This window comes from Equus quagga, chromosome 9, assembly GCF_021613505.1.
Source record: "Equus quagga isolate Etosha38 chromosome 9, UCLA_HA_Equagga_1.0, whole genome shotgun sequence".
Classification (NCBI taxonomy): Eukaryota; Metazoa; Chordata; class Mammalia; order Perissodactyla; family Equidae; genus Equus; species Equus quagga.
The window spans coordinates 37,247,662-37,273,988 of NC_060275.1; the positions used below are offsets into that span (position 1 = coordinate 37,247,662).

At 42.3% G+C, this 26,327-nt stretch overlaps 1 protein-coding gene across 14 annotated transcripts in view; it reads right to left on the reverse strand.

Annotated features, from left to right (window-relative positions):
- FHOD3 (formin homology 2 domain containing 3) overlaps positions 1 to 26,327 on the reverse strand; it is a 456,138-nt gene that overhangs the window by 95,063 nt on the left and 334,748 nt on the right. For 5 of the 14 annotated variants that reach the window (XM_046671909.1, XM_046671910.1, XM_046671916.1 and 2 more), the window contains exons 11-14: positions 24,824 to 24,919; positions 21,768 to 22,118; positions 21,282 to 21,356; positions 16,356 to 16,469 (exon numbers count right to left, since the gene is read on the reverse strand). The exons of 1 other annotated variant lie outside the window; for it this stretch is intronic. In XM_046671909.1, the coding sequence (XP_046527865.1) occupies positions 16,356 to 16,469; positions 21,282 to 21,356; positions 21,768 to 22,118; positions 24,824 to 24,919 (636 nt within the window). The remainder of the gene's footprint in view (positions 1 to 16,355; positions 16,470 to 21,281; positions 21,357 to 21,767; positions 22,119 to 24,823; positions 24,920 to 26,327) is intronic. 8 more of the 14 variants (XM_046671919.1, XM_046671918.1, XM_046671917.1 and 5 more) reach the window with 4 other exon arrangements.

A 26,327-nucleotide genomic window follows, 5' to 3' on the forward strand; every position in this document is an offset into this window, starting at 1 on the left:
GAAAGGAAAATAAAGATATATAGAGAAAAATCAACAAAAAAAGCTGGCTTATAATTTTTTTAAAAAACAGACAAATTCTGTGAAAATTATTCAAGAAAAAAAGTCCACAAATAAAGCAATAATCAAGAATGGCAGGTAGATACAAATACAGGTATAAAAGAGACAAAAAAACATGAGGAAATGAGGGCAAATTTTTCTGCCAGTACATTTAGAAGCTTCAAAGAAATGGATACTTTTCCAAAAATATATAACTTGTCAAATCTGACTGAGGAAGAAATCAAATTCTTAGAAAGCCCTATTAACCTTAAAAAAATTGAATCAATTAATTACAGATATATTCACACACACCAAAACAAAAACTTCACTAGGCTCAGATTTTTTAAGGTGATTCTACCAAACACTCAAGGAAGAGTTCATCTTAATCATATGCAAAGTTTCAGAGAACATGAAGCTCCCCAGCTCATTTTATGTGATTAATATTACTCTGACACAAAAACCAGACAAGATCAACGTGAGGATAGAAACTTAGACACTGATAGCAACTATGAACACCACTGCAAAAATACAAAATAAAATAATGTTGGGTTTGTCCAATGAATGCAAGGATAGTTTAAGATGAGAACATCAATGCATGTAATTTACCACATTAATAGACTGTAGGAGAAAAACCATGACTACCTCTGCAGATGCAGAAAAAGCTTGAAATGCAATACTCATTTGTTACAGGAAACTTTTCAAGCTTAGGAGTAGAAGAGTTTTCTTAACCTGATAATGGGTATTTAGCAAAGAAAATTTTTAAAAACTATGGTAAGCATCACTCAAAGCTGGAACATTAAGAGCAGTTTAATGTTAGAATTAATCAAGGATACCCTATCATTGCTTGTATTTGACATTATTCTGGTGGTCCTGGCCAGTACACTAAGACAAGAAAAATAAATAAAAAGCATAAGGAAGGGAAAGAAATACAATGCCATTATTTGTAGATAATCTGATCATATACACAGAAAATCAAAGAAAATTTACAAGTTATTAGAATTAAAAGTCTACCAAGTTTTCTGGACATAAAATGCACAAATAGCAATTACATTTTTATATATGAGCAACAATTTGCCAAGTTAACATTACGCTAACTCTAAATTACTAAACTGATATGAAAAATCTTCATAAAATTTTATTAAAAGCCCCAAATAAATAAAAGCCATATCACATTCATGTATAGAAAGATTCAATATGATCAAGATGCTAATTGTCCTTTTTTCAATTAATACAATTCCAAATCAATCCCAATAAACATCCCAAAAGGATTTTTCATGGAACTTTACAAGGTGGCTCCATAGTTTTTATGGACGAACTGAGGTCCAAGGATAACCAAGACAATTTTGAACGAGAACAAAGTGGAGCACTGGCCCCACTGGATATCAAGCCCATTCTAAAACCACAATGATCAAGTGTGAATACAGTCTTGGTTCAAGAACAGAAACATGGACTAACAGAATTGGATAGAGAGCTGGGACACAGACTCATACACATATGGAACTGTGATTCACAACACACGTGTCATTTCATATCAGTGGGGAAGTGCTGGACTGTTTAATAATTGGTTCTGAGACAACTACTAGCCACATGAAACAAAATACACCAAACACAAAAATAAATCCTAGGAGTTTAAGGGAAAAATGTGCAAAGCAAAACTTTACAACTTTTAGATCTCAGGAAAGAATTTTTTACACAAGAAACCAAAAAGGGCAATTAAAAAGGAAAAACTTGGTACATCTGCAAATATTAAAGTTCGAAATCTGTATACATTGAAAGAGTATATAAGAATAAAGAAAGCCACCACCTGGGAGGAACCACTGGTAACACATATAAACCATCAAGAATTAGTATACATAAAACAAAAAGAATCCCTTCAAACCAGAATGAAAAAGGCAAACTACTCAGTGCAAAAATGACCAATGGAAAAATGGGCAAAAGATAATGCCATCTTGCTGAAGAAGAAAATTCAACGGCCAATAAATATATAAATGATGTTCATCTTCACCAGAAATCAAGGAAACGCAAGCTAAACCCACATATCGTTTCATACCTCTCAGATCGCAGATTGACAAAAATTAATGTCTGATGACACTAAGCACTGGCATGGAACAAGATAAGAATTCTCACATGTTGCTTCTAAGTCAATACACTCATTTTGGAGAAACAATACATTTAAAGATGTGCATATCCTACAATCCAGGAATTCCGCTTTTTGGTTTATATTAGAGAGTAACTTTTGCATGCACAAAGATGACTGACATGTACAAGAATATCGTGTGTTATACTATTTTGCACTGTTAATGGTTAATAATTAGAAACAACATAACTATACAGGAAAACCCAAATAAATTATAGTATATATTGACAAAGAAATACTCTACACCTGTGAAAATAAATAAACCAGAGTGATATGGACTCACAGGGATGACTCCTAAAAGCACAATATACTGATAGTGAAAAGTAGTCTGAAGAATATGAACAGTACACCATCATTTCTGTGAAGTTTAAATGCACGCAAAGCAAAACCATATACTGTTTAGGGACACATGCACATTTAGTAAAAATATAAAAACATATATGGAAACGATAAATGCCAAATCCAGGTGGTCATCTCCAGAGAAGAAGAAAAATCAAGGGGATGAGGGCTTTTATATTATTTTGCATGTAATATAAAATATATGTATATAATAAATATATGCATATAATATGTAGATAATAATATGTATATAATTTTATATGTAATATTCTTTATTGCTCTATAATTTTCTCTAATTAACTAAAATTTTCTGTAAGCCTGGAATATATTTCTTAAAGTCATTCTATTCCTCTTTAAGAATCAAAAGTCCTTCTCTGGCAGATAAATAGCTTATATTTAATATCAAATATCTTTGAATCTCCAAGCTAGCTGGACATCAAAAGTTATGTTCAGTTCCAGAATTTAAAAACAAAACCAAAATTTTAGGAACTGTTTTTCCCCTACATGGGGAATTTTATTCCAGCCCAGCTTCCCAGCCTGCCCTACGTGGTTGTTTCCTTAGGTACTAGCAGCTTGACCTTCTGAGTTCTCTTTTCAGAGAGAAGAGAGAGCAGCAAGCTTGCTGGTCTATGCTCTTGGGTGAGGAGCAAAATATGGACCTTGCCATTCTCCCTTGAAGTCACTTCTGACTTTAGTTTGTTCTTCTAAATATTTCAGCTTATTTAAGCAAAAACTTAACACATAACTTAATAATGGGTCATTAGCGGCTGTACTAATGAAGTCACAGTGAAGCTTCTCTATATCATATATTAACATCATTTCCTGGTTTAAAATGAGAATATTAGAGCTTGTTTAAAATTAGGATAGTATTAGAACCTGAGAAAGTTAAAAGTGTCTAATTTAGTCAAGTGGATGTGTCATCCCTCCCTGGGCACCTCTAAGTAAGGGAAATGCAGACATCCTCCCGCCCACTTGGACCTTGTAACAGCAAATCTCATATTGGCTCTGAGGCCAGAATACAACAATGAGTACACTAGCAGGCAGCATTAACATGCGGAGGCTCTTCCCATAATCATTTCAGTTCTGAAAGAAATGAAATGTGAGCTGCTAACTCAAAGCAATGAGGAATGGTTCCTCTTTTCCTCAAATGAAGCAAAATGCCTTGATCAACTCAAGATCCATTCTCTTGAATATCCTAACACAGATCCTTGTAGCAGGAAGGGGAAATTAAAGGAACCCCCTCTTCTCTCATGAGCTTATCTGTCCCATATACATACAAGCTACTTTGGTCAAACTAGAAACAAAGGATTATAAACAACATTAATAAGCTAAATTTCTCTAGGTCTCCTGCTACCTAGATAAGCCTAACATGTGAGAGTATAAACCCTGGTCCTACAAATCCTGTTTCTGGAAATGGACTCAACCTATGATACCAACGGTGGAACGCATCCAAACCATACAAAGGGGGATAACCCAAATCATTGTTAAAAAACAAGCACACACCAAAATTCAAGCTAGCATGGTAAATTCTTCTCTTTATAAAGGCATCTTTAACAGATTTTTCTTTCATATTAAATTTTCCAAGAAAACACATAGAGTGATTGGAAGTTGCTGCGATGTTTAATCTTGGCCAATCTGAGAACCAGCTGAGGTGTAAAGGAATGAGCACAGGGCTTGGACTGAGAAAACCTGAGTGTAGCCAGTCATTCAGCCTCTCTGAGCCTCGGTTTACTTGTTTGTAAAATGGAGATAATAATACTCCCTACTTATGAAGTACTGTAAGGTTTAAATGAAAGTGCGTGTATGAGTTTGCTCAGAACAGCATAGGGGCCATGGAGGCACTCAACAGATATCACTATATGTTGAGAGTCTAAAATCTGTAGATGGGGGGAAGGCTTGTGCTGCAGTCCCAAGGCCAGGTCTGGAATACTACACTGGCAATTCCCAGCCTGAGAGGCTAGAGCAGGCTGCGGGTTTGATCTGAACCTTCCCATCCTGGCTACCAGCTGTGTCAGTCACTGGGACTGCGTGCCACCCCAGAATGCACCTGGAAAGCTGAAATCATCTAAGTTACATCCAAGGCAGCTGCAACGAAGTGAAGCCACATAGGAATGCAAGTGGCGAGATGCCAGAGAGAGAGTTTGTAAGGGAGCAGATGATCTACTCCGAGTGAGAGGAACTGCAATATGTAATCTTGGCCATACCAGGCTCTGCCCCAGAAATCCCATCTGGTCAAAGCCTTCCTCGCCGGGACGTCTGGAACAGGAACTCTGTTTCACTGAAATATGGATGGAGTTAACATTTATGGAGACAACATGGTGTGCCAATTATTTTACATGAAATGGCTCTTTTAACCCCTACAACCTCTTTACCAAGTTCTATTATTATCCCCCTTACAGATGAGGAAACCGAGGCACAGAGAAGTTTACATTTAGGATGCAGCAGAGCTGGGCTCTGAAACAGGCCGTTTAGGCCAGAGGCCCAGTGCTGACCAATGTCTTACAGAAAGTTGAAGAGGAAGGAGGATCTTTCATTTCATTTTATGAGGCTGGCATTACTCTGGTGTACAACCATTTTAGAAGACACTTGGCAGCTTCTTAAAAAGCTAAACATGCACCCAGCATACAACTCAGCCATTTCATTTCTACTTATTTATCCAAGAGAAATGAAAGCACGTTTCCATACAAAGACTTGTACACAAATGTTCATAGTCAAATTGGAAACAACTCAAACGTCCATCCACAAGTAAACAGATGAACAAATTGTGATATATTCACACAATGAAGTACTACTCAGTAGTAAAAAGGAATTAACTGTTGAAACATGCCACAAAATGGATGAGTCACAAAACAATTATGCTAATTGAAAGAAGCCAACCCCTCCCAAAAGAATACATACTGTAGGATTACATTTATATGAAATTCTTAGAAATGCAAACTAATCTATAAGGACCGAGACCAGTGGTTGCTTGGGGATGAGGAGGAGTAGCAATAATGACAAAAGGGCATTGAGAAAATGCTTGGAGGTGATGGGCATGTGCATTATCTTGATTGTGATACTGGTTTCACTGGTGTATACATAGGTCAAAACTTCTGTGCAATTTTTTGTATGTCAATTATAATGCAAAAGCTGTTTAAAAACGTATGCTCCTTTGGTAAGTCTGAGTGAAGCAAAATCTTATTTGTGAAAGAAGCAAATCTTCAAGACTTTTTATTTTAAAAAATTATAATGTCTAGTTAAATATTAACAAAAGCCAAACTAAATTCACAGATTACCGGATATTTGAAATTGTCACTTAATTCACAAGCAGATCATTTAATATGAAGACTTAGAGATCAAAAATAATAATAAAATGGCAATTCAGTGATGCAGAACAGTGAGGTTATTCTCAGAATCTGGCTATGAACTTGGGGTCACCCAAATTAATGATCACAGGAGAAGAGGTAACTCTGGGTTATGCCTAGCTGTAAAAGGCATTTGCTTGCTCTGAAATAAGGAAATGTCAGAACCTTCCTTCACACCTTCAAGGCTGTCTCCCAGATCTCATGATGAAATGACTGCCCAGAGGCAGTCTCCAAAAACAGGCTACTTTTCTCCATCATCACTGCTACAATCCTGGAGACATCTGCCATCAAAGATGGGACGTGGATTTAAGGCTTCCTTTTGCTTTCTCCTCTCCAGCCTGACACACACTGCTTCAGTGCAGATCTGGGCTTTCCGGCCACGGGAGGGAACAGCAGGGCTCACACAACTGCCATGGAGACTGGTCCCCCGGGCAGTCTCACATTACCGTGCTGGCTCATGCTCAGAGCATGAAGCTGTTCCTCCAGGCCTGGCTGGCGTCACGCTTTGGCCTAAACCCTGGCCCCTTCTGCAGGCCCCGACCCCGGGCATACAACTGTTCTTTGCCCATTCCCTCTTACTTTCCACCCTCCTGTCCAAAACCAAGTGAATCCTCCAGAAGGAGGTCAGTCCTCTCCTGTCACAGCTCCAGGTCTACCCGCATTTGGCTTCATAATTAAATCATCCTCCTGGCAGTTTCCAAAAGCACTGATTGCCACCAGCATCTCCTGTGTCCCAGAGTTTCCAGGCCTTGTTGGCCTGGACTGAGGCCCATCCTTCCCATCTTCTCTCTTCCTCTACACTCTAGGCCAAGTCACCCCTCCCTTGCACGTTTACCTTTTCTTTAAATACCAAACGTGTTCCAAACACAGTCTTCCAGCCCTTCCAGACCTCAGGATCAGGTTTTAAAGAAAGAAGTGGACTCACTCTATTTTCTTTTTTTCTTTCTTTCTTTTCTTCTTCTTTTTTTTTCTGCTGAGGAAGATTTGTCCTGAGCTAACATCTGTTGCCAATCTTCCTCTTTTTTTTTTGCCTGAGGAAGATTGTCCCTGAGCTAACATCCATGCAAATCTTTCATATTTTGTACTTGGGTCACCACCACAGCATGGCTGTGGTCCATGCCCAGGATCTGAACCCATGAACCCAGGCCACCAGAGCAGAGTGCGCAAACTTAACTACTATGCCATGGGTCCAGCCCCTCACTCTATTTTCTTATCTCCCTTTTTATCTTCCCTCCCCTGCTGCTGCCCACCCTCTGACCAGGCAAACCTAGGGACAAAGTACCATTTGTCTTCCATCAGTGACTCAGCTTCCCAGACCTCCTACCAGAGGTGTCCCTCACGAGAACAGAGCACCTGTGCTAGGCTCCCCACTGTGATGGCCTCTCTCTTTCTAGCTCTTCTATGAAGGTCCATTTTCTTCACAATATTTACTACAGTGGAACCATTATTTGCTGATGGTTTGCTTATATTCTGTTTCCTCCACTAAAGTGTAAGCCTGATGAAGTCAGGGACAGGATCTAATTCATTCAGGGTTGGACTCCCATGCCAGGCACAGCATGGGCACATTGTGAGCACTCAATAAATATTTGCTAAATGAAATACACGAGTATGTAACACGAGAATGTGTGTGTGTGTGTGTACATAGCCCCCAATGGCTGGATTTCCAGTTGTCACTGGCTATAATGGTTTTGCACTGGCACTGTATAAAGATTAAAGAGTGAAAAAGGGTAAGGGGAGATTTTTATCTATCTAGATACCTATCTATATCAGTATGCCCATCTATATATGCATGAACACACACACATACACACACTTTCCAAAATGAACCCAGAAACTCAGTCTCTCCCATTATAATAGAAAAGCTTACTCACTCATGGCTGGGCTTTGTGGGAAGGAGTAGGGAAATGGGTAATGGAACAAATACCAGGGACCCAGGAATACATTTTCTGAAGGAGAAATATGCCCCCATTTCTACCTCTTTTTACACTGTAATCTTTGTATAATGCCAGTGCAAAACCACTGTAGCCCATGACAACTGGAAAGCTGGCCACTGGGGGCTGTGCCCCTAGGAGAGGCTCCACAAACAGGGGTGATGGCACACGGGCTCAGTTTATAGCACGGAATAACTGTGCTGTCTACAGCTCTGTGGGGGTGGGTGCACGTTTTTGATGAATGATATTTGCACTTGCTTGATATGGATCTCACCTAACTCTAAGCATTACACACAACATTCTCACTTCCAAATGGAATTACAACACATCTCTCTCAAGGTCACTATGTACATCCTTTATGTAAACAAAGGTGAGAAAACTATCTAATTTTAAAAAATCTATTCGAATCCCACTTTCCAAAGGAAGAAAACAGTATTCAGAGGGGTTAAAGCTGCTCACATGTTTGTTCACCTGGTTGTTGGACAAGAGGTATGGGGGCGGGCAGTGAGCAGCAGGCCAGGGGATCTCATGCGGGAGACACACAGAAACTGCTGCAGCCCAATAGTGCAGAAACCCTAAAGGCAGAAGACGAGGAACAAGAGGATGGAACAAAGGACCTCCCTACAAAAGCAACAACCTTTATCTTTACAATTCATGTGAACATGGATTCTCCAGTCCCGCTTGTCTTAATGATTTTCCCCGAAGCTTTTAATAAAATGGCCAGGCCAGGAAGGTTAACATCTTCATCCTGTGGCTTTGTGGGACCCACATTCACTACCATGGGCCACTATATAGGTTTGAGAACCCCATTTTAGAAAAAAATTGATAAACATGTAATGATTCCAAGGTCTGAGAGCTGAAATCGAGGTATATGAACGCATGGGGATGTCACAATTCATTCTGTCTGAGGAAGTCAGAGGCATTTTACAGGACAGATGTCACCTCCCTGATTCTTGGAGGATAAGAAGGAATTGACTACGTGAAGAATGGAGGGAGGCTAGTAAAATACACAAAGGAAGGGGCCTCAGGAGAGCCTAGTATGTGCATGTGGCATTCCTGTGGGTTTAAGGTACAGTGAGGAAGGGAGACACTGATGGGTGATGAAGGTGGAAGGTACATGCAGGACCCAAACTTGAGAGATCCTGCAGGTGCTGTTAAACAGGTTGGTGTTCACAGGCAGTGGGAGTCATTCAAAGTTTCTAAGCAGGGGAAGTTACCTGTTCAGGTTTGTATTTCAGAAAGGATAGACGACACATATCAATGCAATATACAGTCCAGGCATGACACAGATCTCAAACTAAATCTATGGTAGCAGGAACAGTGAGAAGGAGTCAGAATCAAAACATGCGGGAGAAAGAATCTCTAGTGTCCACTGAGGAACAAGAGATCCCCCGCAGGACAGGGGGCTGACACAGAGCCTGGGCCCCCTAAGCCCACAGTCGATGCATGAAGCGGCCATCAGGAAGCCAGACCCTACTGTAAACTCACTCCTTCAACGGGTTGGGTGCTTCTCCTCCCATGCACTTTGGATGTAACACAATCAATTAATCAGGACCACATTTTGCCTTACAGGAACTCACTGTAACAAGATCACTATCAGGAACTAGCAGCAGACAAGTAGGAAGTCTACTTTCTGCACAGTACTGGCAGCACACACTTCTCTGTTTGAACGGTGGGGAATCAGTCCACATTGGCACCTTTTATTTCCTGTTGGCAGTTGTGGACCAGGTGCCATTAATTGTGATCACACAGTAAGGCAATGCCTTTTATCCTGTTTTACATGCTATTCAGGATTTTCTCAGTGATGTTTGGCCTTTTTTTAAAATCTACTTTGATGAATTTAAAACTAAACTGTTTAATTAGAGCCCCAGTGGACAACAGGGCTCTTGACTCCATTGACACAATTTTTTAAGACTATTGTGTAGATCAAGTGATGGACCACAGCAAGCAAGTATCTCAGCTCCAGAAAAGCTCACAATCACAAATCTAGAAAAAGCATGATTCAAATACTAGACAAGTAGAACGTCAAGGCACCTGTTGATACTAGTGAGGCCAGGGCAAGAAATGATAAAAGGCAAAGCAGACTAGAATAGGAAAACAGAAACACTCAGATTCATATGGAACACAGTCCCCATGGAGGAGGAAATTAGAATGAGGAAGACGCGGGTACCAGCGAGTTACACGCAGGGCAATGGTCTACAGGCCTGTCAAGCAGGTAAGAACTCCAAGAGCTAAAGTAACTGAAAATAGGCAGGAAACGCCTGGAAACAGAGACCTTCATTCTGAGGGAGGAGTTACTACACCAATGGTGGCGACTGGTGTTGAAGGGTCACAGGAACTGAGATCCCAAGATGGGGAGCTTGACCTGGGGGAGGAGAAGCCACTGTTCAGCGTGGCAGGCTTCCAGTCTCCTAGGCCTAGCTGCCTGGTCCCTGCCTCCCCCAATACTCCCAGGCTCTTTCTTCCAGCACTGTCAATCACCAGACAAAACTCCACAACAGCAGATGATAAAGTAACAGGATGGTTTCAAGGTAGTGCATGATAAAGTCGTATTCCAAAGATTACTAACTGAATGGGAAAGACAAGAGCTGAGAGGAGGAAGAGCTCCTGACAGCCTAGAATGGTTGAACAGACATGGTGGGCAGCAGGAAGAGATGAGAGATGCTCCTAAGGGAACAGCTTGAACACACAGATACAATAACGAATCTGTATTCCCGTTGATTTATCACAAATCAGCAGGGAAATGATGGATTATTCAATAAATGGTATCCAAACAAATGAAAAAATTTAAGTTGGATCTCTGCCCCACACCATATGTTGAAATAGCTTCCAGGTAGATAAAATATTTCAATGTTTTCACATTTCACCTTTCACAAAAGGTGCCAATGTAGAAATACTAGAAGAAACCATGGGAGAAAAGGCTTTCCTCATGAGGAACACAAAACCCAGAAGACAGAAAAGATTAATAAATTTAACTCATAAAAGTTAAATTTTTCTGCATGTTAAAAATACCATAAATGACATAAAAAGACCAATGACTCAGGCAAATAACTGTTACTCCTATCACAGCTTATAAAGAACTTCTCTACTTCAATAAAGAAAAGACAAGTCAGGGGGCCGGCCTGGTGACCCAGCGGTTAAGTTCACATGTTCTGCTTCCTGGGGTTCCCCGGTTCAGATCCCGGGTGTGGACATGGCACAGCTTGGCAAAAGCCATGCTGTGGTAGGCGTCCCACGTATAAAGTGGAGGACGATGGGCATGGATGTTAGCTCAGGGCCAGTCTTCCTCAGCAAAAAGAGGAGGATTGGCAGTAGTTAGCTCAGGGCTAATCTTTCTCAAAAAAAAAAAGACAAGTCAATGACCGTTAAGCAAAAATTCACAGAAAAGGAAATATTGAAGACTCCTGGACATATGAAAACATGTTCAACCACATTCATAATAAGAGAAATGCAAATTTAAATTTTAACGACATACAACTCTTCATTACCAGGTGAGCAGTGGTTGAAAAAAGTTGAATGACCCTTTGGCAGGGATATGGGAAAACAAGCTCTCTTGTACACTGCAGTTCAGACTCAAAACTGGTACAATCTTTATGAAGAGCAATTTGGCAAAAATCAATCAAAGTTTAAAACGTACAAACATTTTGACTTAGTAAATCCATTTCTAGGAATTTCTCCTAGAGATGAGCGCAAAATGACACAGGGACAAGAATTGAGCTGCAGCATCATTTGTAATAGCCAAAGGTTGGGGCCCACCAATATGGGAATGAGTACACAAAGTAGCATCGAAGAAAGTATGATGCAGCCATTAAAAAGAACACAATAGCTACAAGTACTGCTGTGCAAAGAACTAAGATATACTTTTAAGTGAAAAAGCAGGATGTGGAATAGTTTGTGCAGCGTGGGACTATTTGTGTAAAGATATAGCAATCATGTATACGCTTGTATCAACATAAAACATCTCTGGAAATATATATAAGAAATTGTTAGGAGTGGTTGCTTCTGGGGAGGACAATTAGGTCGGAGGGAGCTTCACTTTCAATATACACCCCTTCACACCTTTTAAATGTCAGACTGTGTTCATGTAAAGTCCATACAAAAGTTAATAAAATAAAATTTAAAGTGGAATCCTTTATTCATCCCTTATTATCCATTATTTCTCCCAAAGGAGGTGTCATTTTATATCTGGATTAGTTTTCCAGGAAATAGGAAAAACTCCACTTGGACAACTATACAAGGCAGACAATTTCCAAATTCTTCTAAGGGCTCTTGACATTAATCTGAACAACAGGCAGGTGACTGTCATCTACAGTAAATAATGGCACTATTGTAAGGGGAAAAGAGAATAGAAAGAATGCTCAGGGCACATGGTGATCCTTCAGGTTTAAGTTCGATGTGTCCACAGGGAAGTCCTTCCTGGCTCCCTGAAATCTGAGCCTGAGGTTCCTCCAAGGTGCTCCCACTGAGCACCCAGCATTTTTACCTGCCGGTTTGCCTCTTGCACAGGGCAGGAAGGGCCTGGTTACCCGTGCTCTCTCTAGCCCCAGCACAAAGACGGACTGCCTCAAGGCACCTTCAGCCCCAGGCCCTGGACTTAACTGCTCCCTCACAGTCACTCAGTAACTGCTATCACGACACCAAACAAGCCTCCAGCTGCCATTTCTGAAAAGGCCCACAAGATGGAGACGTCACTGCGGGGATGGAAAGAGAACATGACGCCCCTCCCAACTTCCCAGAGCCGCACATTTGCTCTGGTGTGATGATTGTTTGCTTGTTTATTTGTTTCATTTGAATACTTGAACATGAATGGTTCAAATAGTCCTGTAATTTTGTTTTCTTTTAAAGAGAAAATATTTAGAACTTTTCCACTCAAAAAGTACATTTTCAAAATTGAAGTATTTTAAAGCCTGCTTTCATTTGACAGTTGCATCTTGTATCCCTGAGGGCCTTTGCAAATAGTTCTGGTTTTCTTGTTTTGCTTTCGGACAACTCAAGTTCTAATTTCATGAAAATTCATGCTACACTGTTCTGTTTCTAAAAGAGAACCCTATAAACGCAGCTGTAATAGGAGATGTGGAGATGGATTTGTTTTAATACCCTTGCCTTAATTTTGTATATTGTTTCTTCAGGTCTTCCTTTCTAGGTCAATTTATCATTCCAAGTTTTATTAACATCCAACACACTAATGTGTTCGGGAAAAACATGGAAAACTCCAAGCTCACAATGACGCCCAGTTGTATTTCCAAAGTGGGCCAACATGCCAGAAGGGGTGTTCTGGTTGGCCTGACTTTCCTAGAACCTCAGAGAAGTGGGTCCCATTTCTAAATCAAGAGAATGGAGTTCTAAAGCCCCCCAGGATTGCACAGGGCCCTGGAATGCTATTAATTAGTCAGGGGTATGCTGACAGAAGATGCGGGTTCTCGTTGCAAAAATGCAACTACTGTTCATAATAGTTCAATGTCTTTCCTAAGAAAAGAGTTTTTCTTTTTGGTTTCAGTAATTATGAGTATATAAAACATCTCAACAATAAATCTTACAAAGTCTGCTGAAGCATATACCTCAGTAAAAACAATCATCTATCTTACTAGGGCAGAAAATTTTTGGAAATGTGAAAATAGAATGTGGGTGACATCTAAAGAATTCAGTTGTTGAAAATGAAGAAGAAAAAATTAAACTGTATAAAAATATATATTATCCTCAGGGCTGGCCCAGTAGCATAGTGGTTAAGTTTGCACACTCCAGCTTCGGCGGCCAGGGGTTCGCAGGTTTGGATCCTGGGCACAGACTTAGCACTGCTCATCAAGCCATACTGTGGCGGCATCCCACATAAAACAGAGGAAGATGGGCACAGATGTTAGCTCAGTGACAATCTTCCTCAAGCAAAAAGAGGAAGATTGGCAATAGCTGTTAGCTCAGGGCCAATCTTCCTCACACACACAAATATATATATATAATCCTCAATACAGCTGACATAATATATTTGGGCGATGGTGTACAAATACGACTTGGAGTTGAAGGCCCCTCTTACTTTTCTTTTTTACAGTCACAAAACAGAAGCTAGCAAGGTGAGAGTGAGAAGTGGTGACGCAGCCAGGCCTGGCGGCTTCCTGGTCTTAGTAATGAAACTGCACATCTGACGTTTCCAATGATTCATCACATGGATTTTCAAAGCCACAGATAGAGATAGTTGAAAAACAAAAAGCCCGTGCATACGTAAAGGAAGAAATAAACTCTTTGGAACTACTTTACTCTCTAGTGGACACAGTAGATGGCAAAGGCAATGAGTGTCCTGTGGCAGAAGTACACGTGAGAGAGAAGAGGTAGCTTAGAAGAGGAGAGGCTCTGGCCACTGCTATTCCCCAGTGACTGGCTCTTAGCACAGGCTCCTTCAGAAGGATTTCATCTCACTGCGCAATTCAAGCTGAGGACTGCCTAGTCCACACCTCCCCAGGGGCCCCCAACATCTCCCTGGGTATCACACAGACTCCTCATATCTTGCATGCCTCAGGCTGAAGATTTCACCCTGGATTTGTTTTCCTTCCAGTATCTTCTATCTCAGTTTCTGGTTTCTAACATCCAAACACTCACTCAGCTTCCCTTGCTCCCACCCTCCTTGCAACAGCCAAGTCTGCCTAAACCTGCTCCTCCTCTCAAGCTCCATGGTCACTGCATGGTCACCTCTCTCGGACTGAGAGGCAGCTTCTGGTGGCCCCTGTCCCTGCAGCCTTGCCTCACTGTCTTGTTCCGCACTGATGACAAATTAGAGCATATCAGCCTAACAACTCCACACTCTCAGGATGAAGTCCAGCCTTCCCCAGGGCATTCAAGGCACTCGGGGATCCAGCCCCACCCCTCCTTGTTCAATCCCCCTCCCCACCCTCAGGAGACACACTCAGCCAGACTGAGCAGGGGAGGGGTCACAGACAGGAGTCCTTCAGGAGCCTGTGCTCCTGGACCTACCAGCTCAAACCGGACCTGGGTTTCCAGGGGTCGCGTAGTGGGCAGAAGCTGGGGCTGCCCCTCTAGGACCTGGGAGGAACTTTCTCTAAAGCCCAGGGCTTCAGAACCCTCTGGACCTCCTGTCATTATAGCTTCTCAACTTCAGGGACCTCCAAAAGGTTTCCCAACCAATGAGTGGATAATTCAGCCCATCTTTCAACCAGCGTTTACCACGCCTCTGCCATGGCCAGGCACCAGGGACCCTGGGGGACACAGCAATGAATGGAGCCTGGTTCCTGCTCCCAAGGAGCTGGCAGCATAGCAGATGTGAGACACGTGATGTAATATGAGTCAGACTAAGATTCCTCACTTTGGCCCCAAATCTTGTATCCCAAAGGACAAGGATCCTCTTTATTGGTGACCTATCTAGGACCACAGGTGACCTCGGCTGATCCCAAGAAAAGGTGACCTAGGGTTAAGGACAGAAGGTGTCTTCAGTGTAGTCAACTTGTTACCTTATTACCAAGACCTAACTGAGCGTGGATATGCCCAGCCCAGGGCCACACGGGGCTGTGGAACCTGAGAGTTTGACACTGCAAGGCTTACGTGCCATCTTGGAAATCAGTGGTGATGAGTGGCCAGGTAAACCACCTTGGATAGCCCTCTTCCTGGGGCTGTTAGGTCTTCCCTGCTGTACATCCTGACCACACCTCCAACATTAGCAGCGCTCAGGAAAACTCACTTCAGAAGACACAGGAGAGGATCCGAATGTGGAATATGGGTTCAATTTATTTTAAATTTAGGATTGGAGGCAAATCATCTCTGTGAATTGCTCATGTCCAGATTTCTGATCAATCATGAGCTGCTGGAAGTTATATGCCATCCTCATACATTGTCATTTCTCACAGGACCCACATGGCAGGGGTCACACAGCACTTTCATGTGTACCTTTTCATTTGCTTGTCAAAATCGAGCTTTAAGGTAAGGGTTGGCATAACTGACAACTTACCCTCAGGGATTAAATAACTTCCCAGTGAGTGAGTTGGAACCCCAGCCAGTCTTCAGTAACTCAGCACTCTTGCCTTATAAGGGTAACTGTTTTTAATTGTTCTGAAATTACAAGTCTTACCTTCCCCTTGTAAACACATTCTTGTGCAATCATTCGCTTCTAGGAGTAATAATCAGTTAATTTCTAGTGGTCTAATACTTTTGCCAAGTTAAATTCCCTCCATGGACCCAGAGAATTCTTTTCTCTTCTTGTAGGTCCTGGATTAATTACACAATACCTGAATGGGCCCACTACCTCCTGATTTACATAGAATTAGTCATTCAAAGGTGAAAATTGATGTGTATAAAACAACTTATAGAGCTTACACAAAATCTAGAACAGCATTTAAGGGATGAATCCAAAAATTCACATTTAAATATTTTAGAACCAATTTTTATACTTTACTTAGAAAACAGTGTGAAAGAGAAAGAAAATATTCTTGCCTTCAGACTATATTCTGTAAAGGAAAATATTTCAGATTCTACTTTTTATTTATACTTTTCCTTTTGGCACTGCTAATCAAACTGAGTCCCTTCACTCCAAGACAGTGAAGCCATCTACAGGCTTCTTATAAAACCCACCTTTCCAGCCTGGCCTCCTGTGGGGGTGAAAGAGATGACATAGGGGTGGTGGGCACACTGGAGCCGGATGAAGGTCTTGAGGTGTGATAAGAGTTGTTGCCAAAGTTGCTGTATCTAAAGAGGGCAGAGGTTTAAGTTGGGGGTGGGGGGAGATGGAGAAATGAGTACAAGTCAATAAATAAAAATACTTAGCAAACTATCTTAATTTTTGCAAAAAAAATAGGTCTGGAAATGCTAACACTGTCAGTGATTACTCTAACTTAAAGAGATTTAATATCTGCTTAGTTTTGATTATTTCTCATTAGAGAAGTTTCCCAAAGTCCAAACCCATTTGGCAGCAGGATTTATGACAAAGGGTTTAAAATAAAATCCTCATATTTCCTTTCTTTTTAAATGCACCTTAAAATTATTTGCTAACATAAATAAGAATCCAGTTATTTTCATTTGAATCATGAAGGTTTTTCTCGCCTCTCACGGTGGTACAATTAGCATTCACTCCATCAAAGATCTGTAGAAAATACCAGATGATTGGCTAAAGAAACATCTTATTAAAAATTCTGCCTTAAGGATCTCCGAATCAATTTCATTCATTAAATGTAATCTCATCATGTGCCCAGTGATCAAGAAGAAACTGTCCCTAGGCCTTCTGGACTGGCTTGCTGCGTAGAGGTGCGTGCATCCATGTCTTCATCCAATATTTCCCCAGAACTAAAATTACAGCCACCAGGTTTAAATGAGCCTTTATAGTTTCCCAGTCATCTCTGACAAGTTTCAGGATTTGTAAAATTCTAGAGTTTTCTTTTTGCTTTTCAGAATAGATGTCCTTTAGTAGTTTATATTTAGCTATCATCATTCAGTGCATTCCCAGAAAACAAATTACCATTTGAAGCCCTTGCTTGGGGGCAGACACCTACGATTAGTTACAGATAATGAGATCCAGAGAGCTTTGCCTCTCAACCTACTCCGTCACAAGGCAGGGCCGACTCTTTCCCCTAAACTGGTTAGGACACTGTGTTTGGGTGTGTGGGACCCCCAAGGGTCACTATTATGTAAGTGCACAAGGAGCTTCCTGCCCACAGTGAATCCAGTTCAAACTCCCATCAACAGAAATCAGTACTAACTGTTCTGGGAGGCAATTTGCCTCAACATGTGGTTATCCTTTGAATGACTAAGTCTACTTTTGGGAGATTAACATAACCTTATGGTTTCTTACATACTGAAAATGTCATGCAGGTAGATATTCACTGGAGCATTATTGAGATCACGGTGAAAAACTGGAAACTACTCAATCAAGTAACAACGCAAGAAGGGCTAAGAAAGTATGATGATAATATTCATCAATGAAATATTAAGCAACCATTAAAAATGACTACCAATTTTGTAAGTGATAACATGGAAAATGTTTATATATACAGACTGAATGAAAACATCAGGATATAATACTACACACCAAGTTTGATCAGAACTGTATAAAAATATTCTGAAATATCAAAAACTATGTGTAGAAAAAAGGCATAAAAACAGGCCATCTATTTTAAAAACTGGAATACAAAGATGAAATTTCAGTTTTCCTTAATAAATTACATTAGGCAAACAGGAAATAGAGTATTTCTGTTACCCCAAGTCCATCTTGTGTTGCTAAGTCTGGTCTGCTTGACTGCTGCTCTTCTTATTTGTTTACTTGGTATCACATGTCAGGTCTGAGCTCAGTACCAGGCACCGTGCCAGGCAGATGGGGACGCAGATCACACAATGTTACCCCGTCACCCTCCTCTGTTAGCACACCACCTTCACGGGACTTGGTTTCTGGGCAATCATTTTCTCTTCTCTTTAGAAACTCAACACCACATGTCTAAAAGGTTAACTGCCTCTTCAAGTGAGAGTTGGTTTGATTTTTTAAGAGGGTTCCCAATTACACAAATATTGAATCATTATGTTGTACACTTGAAACTAATATGTCAATTATATCTTAATAAAAGAAATAAAATTCAAAAAGAGGGGCCCCCCCCCAAACCAGGGGCCGCAGAGAAAGCAGAAAAGCAAACGATGAGAAGAAGGCACAAAGAAAGGAGGAAGCAGAGAAGGGAGAAGAAGCTCAGGAGTGAAGGAGAGAACAGGCAGCAGGCGCTGTGATGTGGGAGGGGAAGGGGGCCGCCACCAGGACCAGGGAGTCCTCAGGGAGGCGAGGCCTGTGTGCTCAGGCTTTAGCCTTGTGTCACCCCACTGCCCGGACACCCAGCTTGTTATTCTATGTAAGCATCTAAAACAATCCCCTTCTGACGAAAAGTGGACATCCTGCAGAATGTTTTAACAGGATTAGTTCCCTAAAATTATGTTTAAATGACGCTATGGAAAGAAAACAAGCATAATGCATTTTTCCCTCCCTTGGTTTTTCTGATGGCTGAGCAATTAATTCAAATACCTCACAGTCTGTCCGGTTTTGCTTCTCAGTTTCATTCAAACTAACTGGATGATACAATTCATTCAACTCACTGTCCAGTTTTTTCTTTGTTCTTTTTAATGACTAACTGGTTGGTCTTTATTATAACCCATTCAATTGCACGCATCCACTGATGGTCAAATCTGTTGCCATACAGACCCACGAAAACCACAGTGAGTGAACATCAGAAAGTTAATAGGAATAAACAACATTTATACGGTATTCAAATTCCCATCAAATGATTAAAAATTATACATTTTTCTCAGTTAAATCTAAGTCAACCTCATTCACAAGCACACAGCTACTCTTCTCCATTTACATGTATATTCATTTTGGCAATTTATATGCTTCTATTGCTCCCATCCTCCGGGACTGTAAGTAGTGGTGAAGCTTGGAGACCAAGTGGGAGGGACACGGGTCCCAGGAAAGCCCCATCAGAGGCTGTAAGACCGTCACCAGAAAGTCCTGGATCACTATGATGGGCTAACACCACCCTGCTGGGGAGTAGGAGGTTGTCAAGATCTTTTTATTGCTATCAAATGTACAGCTCTTATCTCACACATAGACGCTGTTCTTGGGGGGCATAAGAGTTGTGTTGGATGTGTTCCCTAAAGACTGTGTGAAATCACAGTGACTCCAGAAGTTTAGACGTGGAAGAGACTGGTAGAGAACTCGGAGTTTGGAGATGTTCAAACTGGAGTTCACATACTCCTGGCAGTATACAAGCCATTCTGGAAACAGGAGGAAACGAATTTTCAGATCCTCAAGTCCCGTATCTGCTCTTTCTTAAAGTGGATCTGCCCGTGATGGCTCCCAGGGTCTCCCAGTTCTCTTTTCTTGCCTCGCCTGGCACAATTGCCTTTCGCCTTTAGACAAAAAAGGGACCCTGTCACCCAGGTTGAATCAGGTGGGGCAGTGCTTTGAGCTGTAAGACCTCCAGGGCGCCAACTGAAGCAATAATATGGGACAGCACCACTCCTGAGGGAATTCCTTAAGAAATAGCGAGGAAGAAGAAGGTGGTTCTTTATTTATCGAGGGACAAAGTCAGAGCCAGGCCTCATGCATTCTCTCTACCCACCTGCCCACCAACCTGTGGATCAGACCCCAGAAGTGACATGGTTGTCACAGGGATGCATTAGTTTACTTGAATTGAAACACGAAATCAGACTTTTTCTGACGGAAATTGTCTCATTTGACTAAGGACCGACTTTGCCAATTACGATATGTAGGTGTTTTCTATGATTTAATCAGTTAAATCTGAAACCCAAGGGTTTGATAAAAGTAAATTTAAAGCACATATACAATAGACAAATTATATTCCTTACAATGATTTAAACTTATGATAAAATACTTTAGACAGGCTACTTAAAACTTTGAAGGAAGTTTCACAATTCTTTTAGGTTGTATATAAGCAAAAAGGTTGATGACTGGAGTTCTAGATTTAACAACATTAGATGGAAGATCTGACGCCCACAGTGACTTGTCATTTTTGTGGCGTGAAAGCACTGCCTTTCAGATCCTATGAGCCTTCATTCAAAACAAGGTGTAATTAGTCTTTGGGTGGTGAACATGATATAGTCTACACAGAAATTGAAATATAATGGTGTATACCGGAAATTTATATAATGTTATTAAACAATGTTATCTCAATTTAAAAAAAAACAAAACAAGGTTTAATTTCTTGTCAGGCATCCAGGTTGAGGGTCCCCCAAACACAGACTCTGGCAAGAGCATCTCACTGACAAGGATTTTCCTGAAGAGCCCCTGTCAGGGGGCGGCCCGGGTTAGGGCCTGGTATTAGGAGTGACAGTGTATACAAGCTACGAACGAAAGAAAGTGACAGATTGCCTAAAAGAGAGGCAACCGCACATGTACAGACGAGGACCAGACTCTGGAGCAGGCTGTCTGGGGTGGAAACCACTCCCCACTTACCTAGCCTCTCTGTGCCTCGGTTTCCTCACAGTAGATAAGGATTAGTAATAGAACCTACCTCTTAAGGATTAAACGATATTTAAGATCACCAATTTCAAGAAAAGTACAGGGCCTGGCTCTTAGTAAATGTTCAATAAATGTTATCAATGATTATTATTACTCTAATATGGGAGTGGCCATCAGCATTATCAGTTAATGATTTTGGACAATCGATTGTTCAAAATATTCAAACCCTCTGTTCCCCATTCCCCACTCCGCAGAGTCCGTAATCCAGGCAACAGTGAAGGTCAGGCACACAGGCAAGCTGACAAGCACCTGCTCAAGATTCCCTGCGCAGTTTTGACCTGCACACCTCCCTCCCTCTCCACATTGTGTAAGAGTTACTGAAGTGTTCATACTTAAATAATGTCATTAGATTAATGCCCGGTGACTCAAACAGCAATTGTTGGCCATCGCGTGGAAGTTAGGAGCAATCTTTGAAAGAAAAATGCATACATTAGAACAAAAACAGAGAGTTATAGCAAAGAGAAAGAAAATAAAGAAAAGACACCCACCTATTAGAAGAGAAAGACCGAAAGTTGTAAGGCTCAGAGGCGGAATACGTGCTCGAATGGAGAGAATCAGGGGAACTGTTAAAGGAAGGAAAACTCCACTCAAAACATTGCATGGAAGGATGGCAAAGCACTGTGCTGTATTCTGCAGGTCAGAAAAGACTCGGTGCCAGCAGATGAGCGAGAGATGGGTGGATCTTGACAGACCATGCATATTCTTAAAAGCCTTACATTTAAAAATCCATATTTAGTAACTGTATTATAACAAAAGAGCTCTTTAATTCAGATAGCAGTTGTCTTCCACATCTTGCCTAAATACTGGTAACTAGTTAGTTAGGGGTGAGAGAGTTAGTTTCTGACACAACTGCTCTCTGCTGTCACTGGAATCCATGCAAACATGACAGAAGACAAGCCAGATGATGCCATTAATACGCTGTGTCACCCTCCCGGGGTTAACCTCACACAGGCCTCCAAGCTGGCCAGATCTACCTGCTTTCCTTCTGGGACTCAGCTTCCTTTTCCTTGGCGGATAAGGGCGAATCCTCAAAGTCATAGGAGAAGAGGTGGAAGGGGCTGTGGGGTACATAGGGCAGCTTTTCTATGGTCGGCGATGCCTTCGGGGGGCCAGGTGCAGTGGAGGAGGGTCGAGAGGCAGAGGCAGGGGTCGGGGGTGGCAGCAGGGCAGGCCCGGAGGACCCGCTGCACAAGGCGCTCCCCACTGCAGTGCTGGCTGGAAGCTGATTCCCCTGCGAGGTGGCACTGGAGGCAGGAGGAAGGGCTGAACTCTCCGGAGCAGCATCCTTTCCAGTGGGGTTCTGCTCTGAGGCAGGGCTGGCCTCGCTGCTGGGCCAGCAGGGAGAAGAGGAAGAGAGGGGAAGGAAGGGGAAGAAAAGAGGTTCAGGAGAGAGGGAGCAAAGGTTAGGAAAGAGAAAAAGACACGTAGAAAACCCACTACTGTTATGGCCACTTCCTTCAGAATCCAGCTGTTTCCTGAGCTGCAGCATAAAAGTCCATGGCCAGAAGCTTTAGTTTGCCCAGTATTCCTGGTGGCCTGGGCTTGACCATCTGGGAGGCGAGACCAGCCTCGCCTCTGGGCCCTTGTGAGGGGATTTAACAGAGCCCCAGAGGCTCTTCTGCACCCACCCCACAGCCCCCCAAGTTTCTTCCCCCTGGTTGTTTTGGCACTGGAATTTCCACCACTTGAACATCTTGGTCAAACAGAGCATCTGTCTTCCTCCTAAAAAGCCCAGCTTTGAGCAAGAGGTATCCCACAAGCCCTGTACTTTAGTCACTGCTTTCAGATCCTTTCTCGAAAGCAAGTATGGATAAGAGACAAGGCGAAGAGATGCCAGCAAGGAATGCAAAGAGCCAGAAACGAGGGCCCGGCACAATGAAGACAAATTCTGCCCATTTCACACTTTCCCCAGGGCCTCCTCTATCACTAAGCCATAGACATCTAGACTTCTGCAGGCAGGCCTAATTCTGCCACAGTCACAGTTATAAAAAAAACTTTCCACCTTCAGAGGACTGGATTCAGGCCACTTCAATACGTTGATGCACACCCTTCATAGCCTGAGAATCTATGTTAAACTCTGCATTTTTCAAAACCACAGTCCCTTTCCCAGAGAACTTGACTTCCAGCATGCCCATAAGGGCAGTGACACCCCAGTTTCCTTGGCCTGATGGGATGAGACCACGCTGCAGTGTTCCATGCAGGTCTGGCAGAGGGGGTACACACACATGGTGAGCACACATGGTGGGTACACACGGTGAGCACACACAAAGAAGCAGCCAGCAGGAAGGGGGAGCAGTGGAAGACACCAATCCCACAGAAGTAAGCAGAATCTTTCCCCCGACTTTTAAGTCTAATAGGTTTATGCCAGGAAACAAAGAACATCCAGATCAATGGTAACAAATGCCTTAGTTACTGTCAAGATCAAGCCCTGGTGTTTAACATGCACACCTTTATTTCCTAAAACTGAAAACCCTAACTGTAGTCTCTGATCAAAAATGCTCTCCAGCATCAGCCATGTAGTCCAAGACACTCCAGAGGGTAGGATAAACAACCATCTACCTGTGTAAATAACAATCCTGTGTAAAGGCAGCACAACGTCATAGGGACGACTTTGAAGGTGGCCCTTCCCAACCGGATTCTTCTATCTGGTCCATAGGCCCATCTAAACAGTGTGAGCCACTGAGGGTTCAAGAGTTTGTGTGGGTGGGACAGTATAGGCACATGTAAAACCAGTGTATTTATTGAGAGTCTACATAATTTCCTGTGGCTAATTTTCAACCTAAGGTGGGACTGTCAACTCAAGCTCTTCCTTTCCCAGAGCATCCCTAACTAAAAGTCACTACCCACAAGCACGGCACTCAGCACGGGTGAGGGGCTATGGTTAATGCTGATCTTTCTCCCCCTCTCATTCTGAAATACGTAGCTTACTCTCCATCACCAGGTCACTCCTCTCCTCTCTCCATATCTGAGAGAGGCTTCTGCTGGCTTCTTCCCAGACATCTCCAAAGGAGGGAAACAATCATTAGTTTGTCAGTTCAGAGAGAATTCCATGACCTCTGGGAAGGGTGGGTGTCTCAGTGTGTCAAATGAGCCCATCTGAGAACTTTTATGTGCACTGGTGGCCTGGCAAATGAGGCCACAGCAGCAAAGAATCATACTGATTTTGAAATTAGTAAGAGAAAGATTTTACCCTCATTCGTCCAAGATCCTTTTGATTTGGCCTATTTGTGGAAAAACCAACAGTAAAATTGTCCCTTGGCAGTGTAATCAATTAAGTGAAGGAAAGCATTCAATTTTAGAATATCAGAAAATGAAATTACCCATGATCAATTTTTATTTTTCATATAAATATCATTTTGGGTAAACACCTACAAAATTTTTAAATATCCACAAGGCACCTGCAATCTGTTAACATTGCCCGAAGACAGAATGCCCCTCGGAGAGGTGACTACAGAACAGTAAACTCCCCAAAGGGCTGCACAACTATATTACTTTTTCTGGACATGAAAATAAATACTGGGGAATTTTTCTAAGCCATCTGGGGTGAAAAGTGTTCCTGTCCATTTGCATAAAAAACAAACTTGCATCATGAAACCCACACATTTTAGCTGATACCATGCTGGTAAATTAGGAGCAAGAAAGGATCATGTGAAATTCTTCTTAATACAGTGCTGAAAGGGTTAAAATTTTCTGAGCAGAGATGAACATCTTTTTAGTCACTGCCAATCTGACTGAGCCAAAGCACTCATTGAAGGAGGAAACAGTGGAGAGAAAACCAGTTGGGTGAGTCTTCCATAAAGCATGGTTAGGAAAGCAGAATTTGAGTAAAAAATACAGTTCTCTAATGAAAACATGCTCAGTTATTTCTACAAAACTAGTCACTCTGTGGCTCTGTGTACAAGGTCAGTAAAGGTTTGTCAGTGGAAGCTAGTGAAGGAGGGAAGAGACTACTGACAGGGGGCTGCAAACTATCCATTAGAAGGAGCCTTGGGCTTTTAGTGGGAGCCTGGGAGGGTGCAGCCCTCGGTACCTGTCCTTGCCCTGAAAAGGGACATCATCCTCTCTCTCTTCCTCTGAATTGGGCTCCGTGACTGGCTGCTCTTCTTCTTCCTCCTCCTCCTCCTCCCTGAGAGAGGCCAGGAAAAGAGAAATGCACACAGAGACAAGATGGAAAAATGAGATAAGCATTACAGACAAACAGGAAGATGAAGCAAAAAAAACTCCAGGTGGCTGAAATGAAAAGAACACAACCTGTTAGGAGAGAGGAGGACAGTTCTGAGGTGGGAAAACTTAAATGTGAGGTGGAGATGCAATAGCCCAGCACAGGACAAATTTCTTCATCAAGGTGGCTGGAGGCCACTGCCCTGCACCCCCACACACAATTCAGAGCAGCTTCTGGCCTCGGGTAGGCCCCCGATGTGGTTTCCTCCTCCAAATGGAATCACGCAGTGAGCGCTCCTGGTGATGCCCAGCTCCTGCAGCAAGCAGAGTCCTCACCTCTTCACTACACCCTTCTTGGTTAGAAACCACAGAAGATCAGGCCAATCCAGCACTAACCTCCATGATGGGCATATGGTTCTTGCATGCGACTCCCTGATTCTCAGTGAATGCTGTTCAGGGGGGCTGATCCACCCCCACTTCAAGGGTGGATACATGGTCCAGGTGGAGTCACTCTACATCACCCCTGGGATATCTCCTGGCGCCTTCAGGGAGGACTAGCTGTAAGGACACCCTAAGTCTGGAGCTGCCTGTAGCTTCAAGTGGAAGAAAGCTGCCTGTGAGTGAAGCTGACCCAAGAAAGAAAGAGGAAGAGGAAGAAGAAGAGAAAGAGAAAGAAAGAAAGAGAAAGAGAGAGAGATACACACACAGAAAGGAAAGTAGTCCTATGGCAATTTTAACACCTAGATCCAGCACTTCTGAAGCTCCATCTTGGCCTGTAGCTAATGGAAGATAAATTCTCATCTTTGCTTAAGGCAGCTTAAGCTGGGGTTTGCCCCTGGAGCTAAATGAGTACAGACTAAAGACTCTGTGAACTGAATCATTACCCTCCTTTGGCCTCCAAGTCCTGTTGACATCTGACTTACGTCACTGTCCACATGGAACACCTACTCAAGGCCCTGCTGGGATTCTCAATCCCTTGCCTTCTTCAACTCCAATGACCTTCACTTCAGCCCCTCATACACTGGACCTCACCACCATACAGAACCAGTCCACTTTGGAATTTTACATCCAAACTTCCTACCTTCTGACCATAAGCAACCTTTCAGTCAAATCTCTCACTCCACTCTTCCCATCATAACTCTTCTGCAATCTCAGAGTCTACCTTTTAACTATTTTGCCCCACTATCCTTCAGTTGTATTTTTTCTTTTCACTGAAGTATGAAATACATACAAAAAAGTACAAAAATCACTGAAGATTCACAAAATAAATACATCCATATAACCAGCACTCCCATCCAACTGCTACCCTCCCCTACCTCACTTCATATAGCAAGGTTAGCTTTGCATGTTTTTCTTCTCTGCCTAAAAGGAAT